Raw genomic sequence first — 18335 nt, forward strand, 5'->3', positions numbered from 1 at the left:
GGGTGAACCATCCAATAGCTTTATCAAAATACCAGTTGTAGAAAACCACAGAAACTAATGCCAGTTTTACTCTTTTAAAAGAAAAGCTTTAGTGTTAGGTAAAATTATAATTGTTAAAAATAAACAACATGAGTAACAGACAAAAACATTTACAAAGCACTTTGTAAACAACATTAATAACAACAATCAAAACACACAGATATAGCACTTTAGAGTTTGCAAAATGTTTCTGCACATTTTATCCTTCCAATATCTGTGAAGATGGGTAGAGAAGCTATTCACGCAATCACCATTTTACAGCTGAAGAATGTGAGCTAAAGGAAGTTCAATGATTTGCTGAGATGGATGATATCGCTGCTAAGCGTGGAAAGGGCATCAGCGTTCATGTCAGACCTAAATTTAAATCCTAGCTGAGTGACACTGGGCTAAGTTACTGATCTTTCAATTTTCCTTTCCTCATCTACAAAATGGCAAATAAAAAATTTCTTACCTCATAGGATTAATGAAGATTAAATGATATTACATATGCAAAGTGTTCAGGATAGTGTCTAGCATATAATAAAAGTTCAGTATTTCATAGATAATATTATTAATCTGCTTTTCAAGATTCTACTCTTAACGATAAGATCCCAGTTTCTGAAAGGCAAGCTCGTCCCATTACTATTCCAGTGTGAACAGGACTAAGGTAGCATTATTATGGAAAGACCAGTACCGTGGTCTACCTGCTCACATATTCATACACAAAGCACAATCCCACTAGTAAAATCGCTCATTACGCTGGAGGATGAGCAGTAGAGCAGCGGGATGTTTATAAAGATCTTGTGGAAACAGTGGAGGAGAGGTGGGAGGCAGCCACTCAAGAATTTTCCAAAAGCCACTCATATTTTGACAGCGCTCTGTCCCTATTATAACTCTGACTAATCACTGATTTAGTACAATATTCCAAGAAAGCTGCAAGCAATGCCAATAAGTCAGTTTAAGACAAATTCTTTTCCTCTTTGGTATCAGAATAAATACAGTCTGTTCCAGATCGAGTAGCAGTCCAGCACTCCCGATAAGAACAACCTCAATCAATATGTTGTTTGGATTCTGTCATGTTCATCAATATATCCTTGACTTTCTGAAAGGTCCCCCTGAGTGACAGTGCTAATTCAGTTGGAATGAACGGCAGACCTAAAGAGAGGAGGCCTGGCTTCCAGTGTAGGCCTTGACATGAAATCACTGTGGAATGTTAAGTAAGTAGTGTTAAGTGAATAGCCTTTGCAGATCTCTGCATTCTCACCCATAAAATTATTTCTGAGGTCTCTTTCTGCTCTACAAATGGATGACTGCATGACTTTGACCCTATAGAAAAGAATTTCAGTCTGCCCTAGGCATTCAATTCAACAGATCTTTTGAAGTTCCCTACCACCACCTCTAGCCCAATGCTGACCAATAACAAAATATAGCACTTTTTACTCTACAAAGTAATTTCATCCATGATTTCCTTTGATCCACAACACAACCCTGTAAGGGATGGCAGATTTTAGCAAACCCATTGTATAGATGAGGAAATTGGGGCTTGGCGGAGACAGGTGACTTGCTCAAGGCCACTCAGCTGGTTACCAGGACAAGTGAGATGGGGACTCAGGTCTTCCATTTCCTGCTCTGGCCATCCTCTTCCAATGCCCCTTCCCAAAGCAGCATCCTTTTCCTCTTTCCTCATTACCTGGAATTTTCATCCACTGTTCCCTTGAGTCAATGGTACCTAAGGCTGCCATGGTGGACTTTCTGGTGACAGGGCAGGGAGAAGGGGGAAAGGATGACAGGATAAATTTGTAATGGAGCTCCTGACCACTTCTTTGTGTCCAGCCCCAGCTCAGGTCCTTAAACAGCATCTCCTTCCATGGCCTTCTGCACACCAAACCATATTTTTCAACATCCATCCTTTGCATGGCTTCAAATTACTGCTTATATTCCGATGATTCGCAAACCAAATATTTATCTACAGCCACCTACATAATACATACAATACACATATAATACAGTCTACTAAGCATTTCCACCTGGATATTCTGCCATGAAAAGGTCAACTGCAACATGTTTCATCCTCCTCTTACTGCCACCCAAACAATAACTACAACAGCAAAATTAACCATTGTTGCAAAGTTTCTATTGTAAGGTAAGGCACCAAACTAGGTCAGAAATTGGCAAGTCTCCCCAGACGCCACCAACCTCAACCCCTTCTACCATATTTATCTCTAAAACATGTTAAATTTACTCCGAGATGTTTCCTCCAAAGTGGAAATGTGTGCAAAATATTATTCATAGGCACAGAATAGAAATCTCTGAAATATCTGGTAACTGCTTACCTTTCTAGCTTCATTTCTTGTCATATCTCTATATTCTCCTTAGAAATATTCATATCCAGTTATAGTTGGAGTTCCCCACATGATCCAGGCTCTGTCTCCATGCTTTGTACACATTGTTTTCTTAGGCTAGAATCCTCATTTTTCCCTCTGGAGCCAGAATAAATCACCTGTACTCCTCCATCCTCAGCTCAGCTCAAGACCACCTCTTTGGGGAGACTTTCTTGCTCTTGTTCCCCTTATACCCTTTGCACCCCTAGCTGTACTTGATGACATTCTTGATGACCCCATAGCATCCAGTGGGGAGCTCAGTAATCAAAGGTCTCATAAAACGGTCAAGAATACCGTATCTTTTAACCATTTTGGGGCCAAAGAACCCCTTTGAGAATCTGATGAACACTCATCCAGAAAAATTAGTATGAAATTTTGCATATAATTTTAGAAGTTCATGGAGAGCTAGAGGCACCAGACTCCAGATACACAACTTGTACCTGATGGCAATTGTGAAGTCCTTCCCTGTATTCCCAGGGCCAGCACATTTCTTGGAACAATCTCTAAGAAACATATAAAGAGTATTACAAGCCCAGGCATTCCCTGGAGGTGGGTACTGAATAATCTATCCTTTCTCTCCTGATCTTCAATGCTACCTTTGTTATTACTCGAGTTTGCATACGTGTATGCGTCTATTTCTGGGATCTCTCCTTCTGTTGCACGGGTTTGTCTACCTCTGCATACTGTCCTAATTATGGTAAGTCTTAATATGTGGTAGGACAAGACTATCAACCTTCTTGTTCTTCTTCCTAAGTGTCTGGGCTATTCTTGAGCACTGCTTTTCTATATATTTAGAATTAGCTTTGTCAAGTTCTGTTAAAAACTTGTTGGAATTTTTATTAGAATTGTATCCCATAACAGATGAGTTTGGGAAAAACTGACATCCTGTGATACTGACTCTTCCTATACATAGACATGGCACATATTTTCTCTGTTTTAGATTTTCTTTAAAGTCTTTCAATCAAGTTGTATAATTCCTCTCCACTGAGGTGTTATACATCTCTGATGTATTCCTATGTACTTTAGATTTTTCTCTTGCTATTTTAAATAGTGACTATTTTTAATGACATTTTCTAACTAATTGTTGTTAATACATAGAAATACAATAGATTTTTACATATTGGTCTATCTTCAGCGACCTTATCACAGTAATCTTAATTTGCCTGCATTTTCTTTTGAATTTTCTATGTAGACCATCATAAAACCATAAAATCATGCAAATCATGATAATTTTTCTTTCTTTCTTTCTTTTTTTTGCTGAGGAAGATTGGCCCTGAGCTAACATCTGTTGCCAATCTTCCACTTTTTGCTTGAGGAAGATTCGCCCTGAGCTAACATCTGTGCCAATCTTCTATTTTGTACATGGGTCGCTGCCACAGCATGGCTGCCGACAAGTGGTGTAGGTCTGTGCCCAGGAACCGAATCTGGGCTGCCGGAGCAGAGCGCACCAAACTTAACCACTAGGCCACGGGGCCAGCCCCTTTTCTTTCTTTTTAATCTTTATACTTTTCATTTCTTCTGCTTGTCATATTGCACTGGCTAAGATCTTCAATCGGATACTAAATAGAAGTGGTGATAATGGACATCTTTGCCTTGATCCTGATTTCAAAGGAAATGTTTTGTTCTTTTTTCCTCCCAATTTATTTCAAAAAAATTCACACCTACAGAAAAGTTGAAAGAATGGGATAATAAATACCCACACCCTTATCCTAAAAATTTGCCAATTGCTAATAATTAGCAATATTTGCTTCTCCCCCTCTCTGAATCATTTGAAAGCAAGTTTTAGCAATTAACACCCTTCCCTCCTAACTTTCTTAATTACCATATGGTTTAGCTCACTAGTTTTCAGCCTTTCCTCAATTCTGACATTGGCATTTAAGACCATGCACTTCACTCTAAGTACTAGTTTAGCTGCATCTCACAGGTTCTGATATTACGATTTACATTATTAATTCTAAATATCCTCTTATTTAAATTATGCCCTCCCCTTTGACGCTTGAGTTGAAAGTAATTTGTAAATTTATAAACAAGTGGGGTTTTTTTTAAGTTTTCTTTTGTTATTAATTTCTAATTTTTTTGAAATGGGACCAGAGAATATAGTCTTTGTAAATTGTTGAGATGTTCTTTATGACCTCATGGGCATTTTTCATAAATATTCCATGTACCCTTGAAAAGAACTGATATTCTCTTATTCTTGGTAGGCTGATCATACAGGTCCACCAGACCACAATTGAGAATTCTGTTTTCAATATTCTTTATCATTACTTTTTTAATTTACTTGATTTATCAATTACTGACAGTCATTTAAAAAGACCTCTACCATAATGGTGAATTTGTCAATTTCTCTTTGTAATTTTGTCTCCTTATTCTTATATACATGAAGCCATATGATTAGATGCATATACATTTGAAATTACGTATTTCTGCTAAGTTGGATCATTCAATGACCTATTTTATCTCTAGTGATGCCTTTTCTACTACATAACTAGATTTTGGGTGAGAGCAGTCCTTCTGGTGTAGAACTAAACCTTGTATTGCAGGATGTTTAGGATCATTGTCACCTGCCCACACCAGCTGCTATGATAACCCCAAATAATCCCAAACACTTCCTAATGCCCCTCTAGGAATGCAGTACGAACCCTGGTTTAACATCTCTGTTTTGGTGATTACGCTAGAAATTTTAACATGCATGCTTTACTTCATGTCTAAAGCAGCACCGTCTAATAGAACTTTCTGAGATGATGCAACTATCAGTGCTGTCCAATAAGGGAGCCACTAGCCACATGTGGCTACTGAGCACTTCAAATCTAGCTACTAGTGCAATGGAGAAACTGAATTTTAAATTTAATTTTAATGAATTTAAATTTAAATTACTACATGTGGCTAATGGACACAATGGACAATACAATGGACAATACAAGTCTAACGCTGATCTCTTAAGTCTTTTCCAGAATAAAACCAGGACATTAGACTGCTTTTACTCACTCCTTACTGACTTAAATGCTCGCTTCTAGTATTTTACTTGCATTTATTTTTAATTTCAGAGGACAAACTAGGCATTATTGTTGTTGTTTTATATACTCAAGGTTTCTCTTTACCCACATTTGGCATTTTCCCTGCTCATTATTCTTTCTCACAGCTTACATCCTCTTCCTTTGATAATTTTTTTCTTTGTCCCAAAGTATATCCTTTAGAGGTTCATTTAGTGTAGTCTAGTGACAGTAAACTATCTCAGTTTTTGCTTGGATGAAAATGTTTTCATTTTATTCTCATTTTTAAAAATTAGGTTTATTGGGTGTCTAATTCTTGGTTTACACTGTATTTTCTCTCAGAAGTGTGAGATATTATTTCATTGTCTTTTGGCTTCCACTAAGTGTTGAGATATGAGCTGCTTATCAGTCTTAACATTGGTCTTTTTTAAGTGACATGGCTTGTTCCTTCCTCTGGCTCCCCTTAAGATCTTCTCTTCGTCTTCAGTGTTCTTTACTTTTCATTACGACGATTCTAGACATAGATTTGCTTTTATCTATCCTGCCTGGGTTTCACTGTACTTCTTGAATCAGAAGATTCCGGTCTTTAATCAATCCCTGAAATTCTCAGCCATCATCTCTTCAACTGTTGCCTTCTTTTATTCTCTCTTTTCTTTCCTTCCGGAAATCTAAATTAGGGTTATGTTAAACTTTCTCACTCTATCCAGGTTTCTTAACTTCTTTTACATATTCTCCATTTTCTTAGTCTATGCTATGCTACCTCAGACAACCTGAATTGAGCAGGCCATGTATTTGAAATATGATAATCAGATTTCATTTTTTCATATATCTCCCTAATGATAGTTACGAGGATCTGTATTTCTTAACTGTAAAAATAACTAATGGTTCTTAGAAAACCTGTACAGTATTTATAAAATAAATTGGATTAATACCCTTAACATGGCAGCTACACTCACATATTCTTGCAGTGAGTCAATGACTTGCTATAACTCATTACAAGCAAATACAACTTCCATTCTGAAGTGTTCTGAAATCAATCTTTCTTTTGCTTTGGACAATACAAAGTGTAGGAAAATAAGAAAACCCAGGAATTCTTCTAGCCAAACTGAGTTAATCCTTGCCAAAATGCCACCTACACCCCTCAGGCCTCATTTCCTAAGTAAATCTGAAAATTTACCAGTGAAGTATTTCATAGTTTAAGCCCTGAGTGAAATCAAGAATTTCCAAAGCCAAAACAAGTACTCTAAAATTTAAGTCCAGAATGGAAAAATGCAAGTTTCCTTATGTTAAAACATTCAAATCCCACTTATTCATCTATTATTACTCCAGGAATAAATATTAGGATCAGAAAAGGGAAAGCAGAAGGAGAGCTGTCATTCAAAAATACTTAAAACAGGCCAGTCAAGAGAAAATATCACTTCTTTTCAAAGAAGAAATTTCTCCAAACTTATTGCTTTCTTTTCCTCCAGGAAGTTTGCTAAGAAGGGTTGCTCATTTGGCCAACTTCTTTGCTCTTCTGAAATAATATTTTTGAAAGATGACTCAAAGAGCTATTTGAACTTATTCTCATCCAATATTCAAAATATCTGTCTCTGACCATGATACAGGATGACTGAATATTAAAGCTGGAAGGGATCCTCCTGATTATCTTGGGACCAAGATAATCTTGCACAGGGAAGCTCAATCCTAAAAAGCTGAGGATACGGTATTGAGGCTACACCTCAATACTGTTTGCTTACAGTAAACAGTTAACTAGTAGCAAACCCAGGACACAAATCCAGGCCCGCTAGTCCCATTTTCTTTTCATTCACTATCACAAAAATCTATTTTTACAAAATAATCTAGTGACTTCAGCTTTGCTAGTAGAACATGTTAATTTTAGAGAATTTGGGAAACAGAGAAAGGACCCTTTTTTTTTTTTTGGTGAGGAAGATCAGCCCTGAGCTAACATCCAATGCCAGTCCTCTTCTTTTTTGCTGAGGAAGACTGGCCCTGGGCTAACATCTGTGCCCATCTTCCTCCACTTTATATGGGACGCCGCCACAGCATGGCTTGACAAGCAGTGCTTTAGTCTGTGCCCGGGATCCGAACCTGTGAACTCCGGGCTGCCGAAGCAGAGCGTGCACACTTAACCGCTGCACCACCGGGCCAGCCCCAAGAAAGGACTCTTTTTCACCAGGAAAATTTCATACTAGTAGTAAAATGAATAAGAACCACAGTAGTTTAATAAGAAACCGAACATTAATTGTCGTAGAAATACATTTTTCCTACATAATTTTAAGAAAATCAAGGCATTGGAAGGCTATATAAATAGACAAATGGGAAATATTTTTTAAGCAGTAAAATGATGTCCACTTGTCAGGTAAACTGGAAGGAAACAGAAAGAAAGTAAACTGCCTACAGTCTGTTGACAGGCTCGAAAGCTAAATGTGTACCCAGTTAAAAGGAAATTAACAAGTAACGTTTAATTAAGAAGTTGTGATGGAGGAGCTGTTACGATTCATGTCAGACGTCCCCAAAGAGAAAGAAACTTGAAACTCAGAAGGATTGAGAGTAACAAAAACTGAGTGGGGAATAGAAAACACAGGCCATTTGGGAGCCTGGGACCTCAGACAGTGAGAATGAGAGAAAAGCACGTTATGACACTTACAAATAAGAAAGCTGTGATGAATGGAGAACACTGGTGCTATTGACAAGGGGTCAGAAAGGTCAGCATCAAAAAAATGCGGAGAATGTCTATTTACAGAAAAACATTTTTGGTGCTAAATATATTTATATTATTTCCGGCTTTTAAAAATGCCAATGCCTTTTACCTCAGACCTTTGCCTTCCACTCCCTCCTAAGAATGACTAGCAAGAGCCTATTCCAGCTCTGTGGTACACTGAGAAGGAAATGGCCATCAAAGGTACCAGGGATCACTTATGGTTCAGATCAGTTACAACAAGTGACAGTAAGAAGCCATTTGACAGGCAAGTTCCTGTTGCAATGTTTCATGCTGATTTAAATGCCGGCCAATGCCTGGTATGGAAGGAGTTCTTACAAATATTTTCAAGAAAAGAATTAGGCAGTAGAGACAAATACATAATTTACAAAAGAAGAAATACAAACGGATAATAAAATTACTTGATGCATTACTGATTATTGAAGAAATCCAAAAGACACAATGAGATTTTTTTAACCCATTACACTGACAAATATTAAAAGGTTGATAGACTTAGTATTGGAGAGGATGAGGCAAAATGAGCAATTCCTTACACTACTGGAGAGCGGTTTGTGAATACAATATGAAAGTATAAAATGTATGTACTATTTGACCTAGGAAAGGGTCAATTATTCTAACAGAATTAATCAGAAATTAGAAAATAAATTATGCTGGCTGTGAGATAACAGAATATATATATATTGGTCTCTGCCCCTGGTTCCTGGCACAGAACTCCCGAACCCTTGTAAATTCCTAAGTGATAAGAGCACTGGGAGCATCTCTTGTTCTAATATTTGGTCTTTGACCCCAGTTCCTGACACAGGGCTCATGGAACCCCTCTAACTTCCTGGGTGATAGGAGTGTCTTTTGTTCTAATGAGGCGACACTCCCCACAAAGGGAGAAGGGAGAAAATAGAGTTAATAACAGATCATGCCTTCATGATGAAGACTCCATAAAAATCCCAAAAGTACAGGGTTCAGAGAGCTTCTAGGTGGGTGAACATGTGGAAGTGCTGGAGGAATGGTGCATCTGGAGAGCACATAGAAGCTCTGAGCCCCTTCCCACATACCTTGCCCTATGTATTTCTTCATCTATATCCTTTAACGTATCCTTTAATAAACTGCTCAACGTAAGTAAGTGTTTCCCTGAGTTCTGTGAGCTTCTCTAGCAAATTAATAGAACCTGAGGAGGGGGTCATGGGAAACTCAGATTTACAGCTGATTGGTCAAAAGCACAGGTGACAAACTGGATTTGCAATTGGCATCTGAAGAGGGGTGGGGGCAGCCTTGTAGGACTGAGCTCTTAACCCGTAGGATCTAACACTATCTCCAGGTAAATAGCGTCAGAATTGTGTTAAATTGTAGTACACCCAGCTGGTGTCACAGAGAATTGCTTGGGGAAGAGGGGGGAACCCCCACACACCTGGTGACCAGAAGCGTCAGATGTGAAGTGTTCCATATGAATGAAAGTCAAGGAGAGATACATAGGAGGACTGAAGTTTCCCAATTCACTGGAATATCTATACAATGAAATACTATGTAGCCATTAAAAATGATAATGATTATTCACTGATCTAGAATTGTATTCATGATACTGTACCAAATATAAAAAGGTTAATAATAAGAATGTATGGTATGATCACACATATGTAAAATTGTGTGTTCAGACACAGAATTTTTGGAAATTCACTAAAATATTAATTAAGAATGACATCATCTCTAGGATTTCAAGTGATTTCTACTTTCATTTTTCTATACCTGTTAGTATTGTCTAACTGTTTCACAGAGAGTAAGTTTCATTTTACAATCAGAAATAAGCAACAAAGATGACTTTGTCTTAAATGTGTAAGAAAGTATCCTTCTTATCTATTTTATCCTTCATAGAGGATAAAACAAGTGCTATTAGGTAACAAATGATCTGGCAGAACTCTGCACCAACCAACTAGTCCTTTTTCTACCCCTTTATCTTCACTCAGAATGGATTCAAAATAACCACGGTTAAATAAAATAAAAATGACACACAAGAGTCTCTCTATATTATATGCACAGGAAGACATGGACCTAGACTCCTAAATAATCCACAACATTTTCTCCCTCATTAATTTAATTTCCAAACAGAGTAATTAGCATGTTGCAAAGTTATTACTGAGTTGCATATCAAATCCCTATGAGCTGCAGCATTTGCAGCCTCAGAAGAAAACAGACCAAATAATTATGGAAATTTAGACAAGGTTTTTTAAAGCATCCTTGAAGAGGCAGATTGAAAATGATGACAAGTTGCTGAAATTTCTCTGGTGTAGCTGTTTTTTGAAGTTACCTAAAGAAAAAGCCAGTCTTAGGTTACTCTACTCCCTTAAATTTCACAGACTTTTTTCAGCCACTGAGCCTAGAGACAAGTCTCTGCTACTTTTGGTGCCTTGTAACTTCATTCTAATCCCTTTCCTAGTCTTTCAACCAGCTCCTTCCAAGGACTGTGATCTATTTACCTAGTGGCAGATTCTCCATATAAGCAGCATCTAGGCACTGTAATCATAGCTCTTGTCATCTTTCCCATTCTCTAAATCAAATGAAATAACAAGACAATTTTCCTTAAGTAGAAATCAATCATTCCCTTATCAGTGGCAACCTATCATATGTGAAGTACATTTAGAGATTTACCATCAAAAATGAAATTGAATTTGAAAGGTTTTACTTGATCTCATTATGTAAGAAGTTATTCCAAAACTTATAAATGAAGCTGGAAAAGACACAGCATTCAATTTTTACTACACGTGCATGTGTGTAGGTATGGCATGCACACACATGTATACACACAAATCTATAAAATATAAGTAGCTATGGTATGAAATGCTATCATACACAATTAAATCATAACAATTTCATTTTCCAAAATAACAGAAACCACAAACCTTTAGCTGCTCATCTACAACTCTTGTAACTTCTCCAGCCATCGATTCCAGGGTCTCCTGAATTGGACTGGATAACAAGCCACTGGCTCCTGCCCAAGATGCACCACCAACATGGTATAAATTTGGTAACAACTGTAAGAAAAAATAAAAGTAACCTCTCCATAATTAATTAAATAAATAAATATTGAAATAAGCACCAAAAGTCACTGCAGAATTAGTAAAAAGGGGGGAGAAATATTATTAGGGATAATCTATTCTCGATCAAAGGCCCTTTATACAGATTAATAAACTGAGGTCCAGCTTTGAAACCATGGGAACAGTACATTACCCCTTTGTGCCTTCATGCTCTCAACTGGGCCATGAGAGTATCTGACTAACCCACCAGGTTCCGCCCACTCATAACAGTCAATGATCGTGCGATTCTTACAGCAGAGCCGGGACCAGATATCCCAGGCTTTCTGACTCCCAGCTAGTTCTTTCTCTACTAAGTCATACTTTGGGGATCAAATTCTAATTTGAGAGAAGTTTCCTTTTAGAGGTGACAGGGGAGTTTCATGCCATTAGCTTGGAAGCAGAATAATTTTAAATGAGTTATTACTCATTTAAACTGCAACTACCTCTCAGTTATTGAGGAACTGATGACATCCTTTGTAAATCACATTGGCCCTCTGCCTTCTATTCTATGTTTTGATTATTCGTAATTAGCACAGGTACAAGAAGGAAGCAAAAATGAATTCAGTGCACTTTGCCACTTGTTAGTAACCTTGGAATTGGGCAGAAAGGTAGAGAAAGTTGGAACTAGTTTCTAAAATTGAATTCTAAAAAATCTTTTTATTACATGAGATGCTCAACATGGCCTGAAGTGAAACTCACCGTTTTAGAGTTCTTGGCATCACGCATGAGCCTTTCTGCTGATTTTAAATCTTCCTGGACAGCATCTCCCCCACAATTTCGTAAAGAGTTGAGATGATCTTGTACTTTCACACATATTCTATCAATCATCTGCTCCACACCATAAAAATGCCAGCAAGCATCCAAGTCAGCACAGCCGATATTCGGATAGAAGAAAACACAGAATGAATGATATGAAAACTTCTTCTAGGTGGAATCTTCGAGAAGGCAGCTTATAGCCAACTACTAATTTATCTACTCACATAAGAAACTTTTGGCAACATTAACTCCAGAAAAACATTTAAGGCATTTCGGTCACCTTTCCTGGCTTAGGAATGCAGCATGTAGGACAAAAGTGAATACTGATGATTCAGAATCTTGTAGCTACTCAGTAACACTTTGCTTAATAGTAACTTTCCTTCACTAATTTTTATTGAGTATCCCCTACGTGTCAGACATAGTACTAGGTACTGAGGAAACAGATAAATGAAATGTGTAACTCTAAGACTGTTCAGATCACTACAAAATGATGCCCACAACCAGTTGCTCTCAATATTATAGAAGCCAGAACATCCTGGAAGTTTACATTTTTTTAAAAATTAATTCAATTATATCAGGTAGTTTTCTATATAAATTAATAGCCACCAAAAAAAAAAAAAAGCAAGTTGAGGTTTTATTCCATTAACATAGGTAATAATAAAGTTAATAACATCTAGTTTCTATTCCATAACCTATCTCCCAGGTTAATTACAGCTGAATAATCTTTGGTTATTCCATGAATTTATACATAAAACCTAAAGAGAAGTGATAGATAAAAAATATTACAGAAGGATAAGATTATGTTCTTTTATATTTGTATTTATAGAGAGAAGCATGAAGAAAGTTAAGAAGTCTGAAGAAAAAGATAACCCCAGTGTGGTTTAAAAGTTTCCCCAACATTCTGATCAGAGCTGCAGGTTGTCCATTTCACGTTCTTAAAAAATTATTAATTCTCCAGAGACCTTACATATCAAGAGTCCCAACCCATCTGATAATTCATTTGGCACAGCTAACAATCTAGCAATATTCTTGTTTATTTAAATTTACACTTCTCTATTTATTTTGAATTATTTGATATAAGAACTATAGTAAACCAAAGTCAGCCCTCCTTGCCCCATAAATTCCACAATAATAGAAACTTTACTACAGTGCTTAGAAGACTTAAGGGTTGAGCAGGGCCTGGGTCTACTTGCTGCAGCATCACCATCACTCTTAACTTTCTCTCTTATAAAATCAGGTTCATAACGTCTACCCCCCCCTTTTTTCTAGTGTATTATGAAGGCAATCCAGTAAAATAACACCACTCAAAGGACCTATTCTGTTGACAAAGGGTCAGTAATGTTAACATTGATATATGTTAAGAACAGCCCCTATAACTGTAAAATGTACTGAGGCCACATAAGTGAACTATTCAGAACTCCCCAAGGGAAAACAAAGTTATATGGATAATGCTTCTCATACCACATTCTCTCTCTGACTAAAATCTAAGCTTTAGGCAGGGATTATATCTTAACTTCCTGCATTTACAGTTCTCCTGCAGAGAACTAACTATATGTTTTTAAAAATCTTCTTAATTGATATAAATTCTAACTATCCTAACTATTGTATTGATCTGTACTTCTTGAAGCAAAAATGGTCATCAGTAATTCATATCTTACCAAGAATGAATACCTAATTTCAAGAGACAAAATAAACCACATAGTAAGAAAAGAACTGATAACACATCTGAGGCCACAAAAGACTGAGTTGAGAGGCACGTAGATGTGGCATTTCAAAGTTGATCATCTTTAATAATCATGAGAGACCAAAGAGACTCCTGAAACGTGTGCCACTAAGCATTCACCAAGGAGAGAGGGTTTAAAGGCACTCAACAAAATGGTCTTCAAGAGGGACTTTTTTAATCACATCCAAAAGAAACATAAAAAGTTAGCTCTTCAAATAAGACATAAAATCTCACAAGTCTCAAAGATTCTTCTGCACATGCACTTGCTAAGGTTTAGCACAGCCCAACAGATCACATTCAGATGCTGTACTAATATGTAAAGAGCTCAAGGCCCAGAAAAGTTAAACTATTTAACACAGCATGATTAAACAAAGCGCAAATTAAAAATTCGGAAAAAAAAGAAATCAAGGATTGTGATTATCAGTTCATATTCAAGTCCCTAAGTACACAAATGTGAAAAATAAAGGAGATTGCAATCTGAAAGCCTGTCATCTCTTGGGTTATCCCATCAAAGACCTCATGGTCAACGACTGCTCTCTGGCTCTTTAGTTTCACCTCCCAGCTTCACCCTATCCCCTTAGTGTTCCATTTTTCTAAGGCAACCCAGAAAAACTGTTGACTGCCATCATTTGAGAAGCTCACTTTCCTCCAAGAAAATGTGCTCCGTCATCCTCGGACATGGTCTTCTTTATTTTGAGTCCCAATCTGTCTTCCCATGTCCTTCCTACAGGTCCCATGTCTTCCCCTTGAGAACACCCTGAACAATCACAAGCTCTCTTCTATGTGACAGTCTTACACATGTTTAAACACAGCTATCTTTTCTTCCCTATCTTTTTTTCTTCAGGCTTAACATTCCCAGCTCCTTTTACCATTCTACAGTGACACAGTTTTTTGGTCACTGACCCTCTCCCTGTCCCAGGTCACTTCTCTGAATTCTCTCTTCCATCTAGGACACTCATGAAAAACCCCCTCCCCTCTCCCACTCCCCAGTAAAAAGGATTGTTAACACAGGAGTGCACTGGTAAGCTAAACAAGGCTATCGCCTTTCTCATTGTAGAAACTACACTTCCACTAATGTGGTACAAGTTAAATTGGCTTCTTCGGCGAGTAAATCACACCACTAACTCATATCATACTTGCTGATGACTACTTAGGCTTTTTCAAATATACCAGGCCATAGAATCCAAGTTAGTAATAAATGCCATCTTCGGTTGCTTGCAACTTGTTACAACTGTTCTCAGTTCCAGCAAATAGCTTATTCATGGAAAATTTTATCTTCCTCCATGTCTATTTCTTTATTCAATTCAAGAGAAATATACTGAACATCTAGCATTGAATGATACACAGTCCTGAATAAGATATACCCTTTGCCACCAAGCAACTTAAAAATCTATAAGTGGAAATAAATATTCAAAATAACAGTACAAGATATAAAGTGCAACATAATATACACAAGGACATGCACATTTTGTTCACTGCCAAAGCTCCATTTCCTACAAGAGTGCCTGCCATATGATAGACCCTTATAAGTGTTTATTCAATGAATAAATGAATGATAGACAGTTCTAAAAGATTTCAGCCAAGCGATCACATCCAGTGGAGGCTGAAGGTAGCTTTTTAACTGGGTCCTGAAAGACTTCTACAGATTGAGAAAAGAGAAGGGAAATTTTTTTTGTTTGTTTGTGAGGAAGATCAGCCCTGAGCTAACATCCATGCTAATCCTCCTCTTTTTGCCAAGGAAGGCCGGCTCTGAGCTAACATCTATTGCCAATCCTCCTCCTTGTTTTTGTCTCCCCCAAAGCCCCAGTAGATAGTTGTATGTCATAGTTGCACATCCTTCTAGTTGCTGTATGTGGGACATGGCCTCAGCATGGCCGGAGAAGCAGTGCATCAGTGCGTGCCCGGGATCCGAACCCGGGCTGCCAGCAGAGGAGCACGCGCACCCAACCGCTAAGCCATGGGGCTGGCCCCAAGAGAAGGGAATTTTAAGCAAAAGAATGAACATAAGCAACGGCATATCCAGACACTTGTGATGCCTATTAACTGACTAGGAACAGAGGCACTTCATTGTGGGAGATCAGATTGGAATGTTAGGTTAAGGCAAGATAGTATAAGACTCAGGCACAGGATTAGAGTTTGAACGTAGTGTACAAGGCATTGAGCATCTGTTCCCCAGCTCCTCCCAGAATTGTGAGGGTCTAAAAATCCCTTGCCCCCTAACACCTATAGTGACTCGGCTTCCCTGACTGATGCAAAGGATATGAGCTGCAGAAAACAGAAGGAGACATAGAAAGCAGATAAACTAGTTCTTGTAGTACTTGCATAAGAAGAGGTAAGAGGGAGTTAATAAAAAAAAAAAACCTTAGCAAGAGGGCTGGCAGTAGAAATGGAAAGAAAAGAATAATGGCAAAAGAGACTTTAAAGGAAAATGGGCAGGGCATAGTGACTACTGGATGAGGAAAGCAAATGGGGCATTCAAGATGACTGCAAGGGTTCTATCCAGAGTGATGATGATATCACTGAAAGAAATGTTAAAATCAGGAGTTCCAAGGAATGAATTTGGTCTTAGTGACCCTGATTCTCAGCCACCTGGGTGGAGATGCTGAACAAGCAGTTGAAAAGACAGGACTTCCTGGAAAGAAACAGAAATTGAAGGGATAGATCCAGGAGTCATCCACAGATGAGAGAGTTAAAAAATGGTAGAAGTAGAAGAGATACCCAAAGGAAAAGAGCACTAAGTACAAAACTTAGAAAAATGGCTGCATTTGGAAGATGAAAGGAGAAAGAGTCACGTAGAAAGGAGAAGGTAAGACACAGGAGTGGCAGAAAGATATTCAGAATGACACACTATCATACGGACCAAGAAGTGAGTCCTAAGAAAGATGAGGTGGTCAATAATAATAATTGTGAGAAGAAAAATAAGAGCAGCAACCAACATCAAAACTTCACTGGTGAGGAGCCAAGTACTTTGTTTTTTTTAAAAATTTTTTGTTTATTGCAGTAACATTGGTTTATAACATTGTATAAATTTCAGGTGTACATCATTATACTTCTATTTCTGCATAGATTACATCATGTTCACCACCCAAATACTAATTACAACCCATCGCCACACACATGTGCCGAATTATCCCTTTCGCCCTCCTCCCTCCCCCCTTCCCCTCTGGTAACCACCAATCCAATCTCTGTCTCTATGTGTTTGTTTATTGTTGTTGTTATCTACTACTTAATGAAGGAAATCATACGGTATTTGACCTTCTCCCTCTGACCTATTTCACTCCGCATAACACCCTCAATGTCCATCCATGTTGTCACAAATGGCTGGATTTCATCGTTTCTTATGGCTGAGTAGTATTCCATTGCCAAGTACTTTGCATGAATTATTTCATTTAATCCTCACAGCACCTTCTGAGTCATCTTCCCCACCTTACAGATGAAGAAATGAAGGCTTAAAGAGGTTAGTAAGTGACTAACAGTTCACACTGATAGGGCATAGCAGAGCCTGTACTTAGATCTGGGTTATCTGACTTGAGAGCTCAAGTTCCTAACCACTACACTATATTGTCTCCTTTCATGAAAAGATGTTCAATGTCACTAATTATTAGGGAAATGCAAATCAAAACTACAATGAGTTATCACCTTATACCCATCAGAATGGCTATAACTAACAAGACAAGAAATAACAAGTGTTGAAGAGGATGTGGAGAAAAGGGAACCTTCATACACTGCTGCTGGGAATGCAAACTAGTGCAGCCACTAAGGAAAACAGTATGGAGATTTGTCAAAAAATTAAAAATAGAAATACCATATGATCCAGTATATCCACTAATGGGTATTTACCCAAAGAATGTGAAATCAACAATTCAAAGAGATTTATGTATCCCTACGTTCATCACAGCATTATTCACAATAGCCAAGATGTGGAAGCAACCCACGTGCCCATCAACAGACCAATGGATAAAGATGTGGTATATGTATATATATGTAGGTATATACAATGGAATACTACTCAGCCATAAAAAAAGACAAAATCATGCCATTTGCAACAACATGGATAGACTTTGAGGGTATTATGCTAAGCAAAATAAGTCAGACAGAGAAAGACAAACACTGTATGATTTCACTCATATGTAGAAGATAAACACATGGATAAGGAGAACAGATTGGTGGTTACCAGAGGGGAAGTGGATGGGGGGGTGAAAGGCCTAAAGGGGCACATAAGTATGGTGACAGATAAAAACTAGACTATTGGTGATGAACATGATGCAGTCTGTCCAGAAACTGAAATACAATAATGTACACCTGAAATTTATACAATGTTATAAGCATATATGACCTCGATAAAATTTTTAAAAAGGGGCCAGCCCGGTGGCATAGTGGTTAAGTTCACATGTTCTGCTTCGGTGGCCTGGGGTTTGTTGGTTCAGACCCTGGGCGCGGACATACTCACCGCTCACCAAGCCATGCTGAGAAGCTGTCCCACATAGAGCAACTAAAAGGATGTACAACTATGACATACAACCATCTACTGGGGCTTTGGGGAGAAAAGGAAAAAAGGAGGAAGATTGGCAACAGATGTTAGCTCAGGGCCAATCTTCATAAATAAATGCATGAATGAATGAAAGAATGAATAAATAAAAAGATGAAGAGGAAGAAAAGGCCCCTGGACTTGGTGACCAGGAG

General features: G+C 37.9%; 1 protein-coding gene across 4 annotated transcripts in view; it reads right to left on the minus strand.

Moving 5' to 3' along the window:
* Positions 1–18335, minus strand: part of CARMIL1 (capping protein regulator and myosin 1 linker 1) — a 318049-nt gene that overhangs the window by 68771 nt on the left and 230943 nt on the right. For all 4 annotated transcript variants that reach the window (XM_058555125.1, XM_058555128.1, XM_058555127.1 and 1 more), the window contains 2 exons: positions 11873–12001; positions 11000–11131 (listed from right to left, as the gene is read on the minus strand). In XM_058555125.1, coding sequence (XP_058411108.1) covers positions 11000–11131; positions 11873–12001 — 261 coding nt within the window. The remainder of the gene's footprint in view (positions 1–10999; positions 11132–11872; positions 12002–18335) is intronic.

This window comes from Diceros bicornis, chromosome 14 (genome assembly GCF_020826845.1).
Source record: "Diceros bicornis minor isolate mBicDic1 chromosome 14, mDicBic1.mat.cur, whole genome shotgun sequence".
Lineage (NCBI taxonomy): Eukaryota > Metazoa > Chordata > Mammalia > Perissodactyla > Rhinocerotidae > Diceros > Diceros bicornis.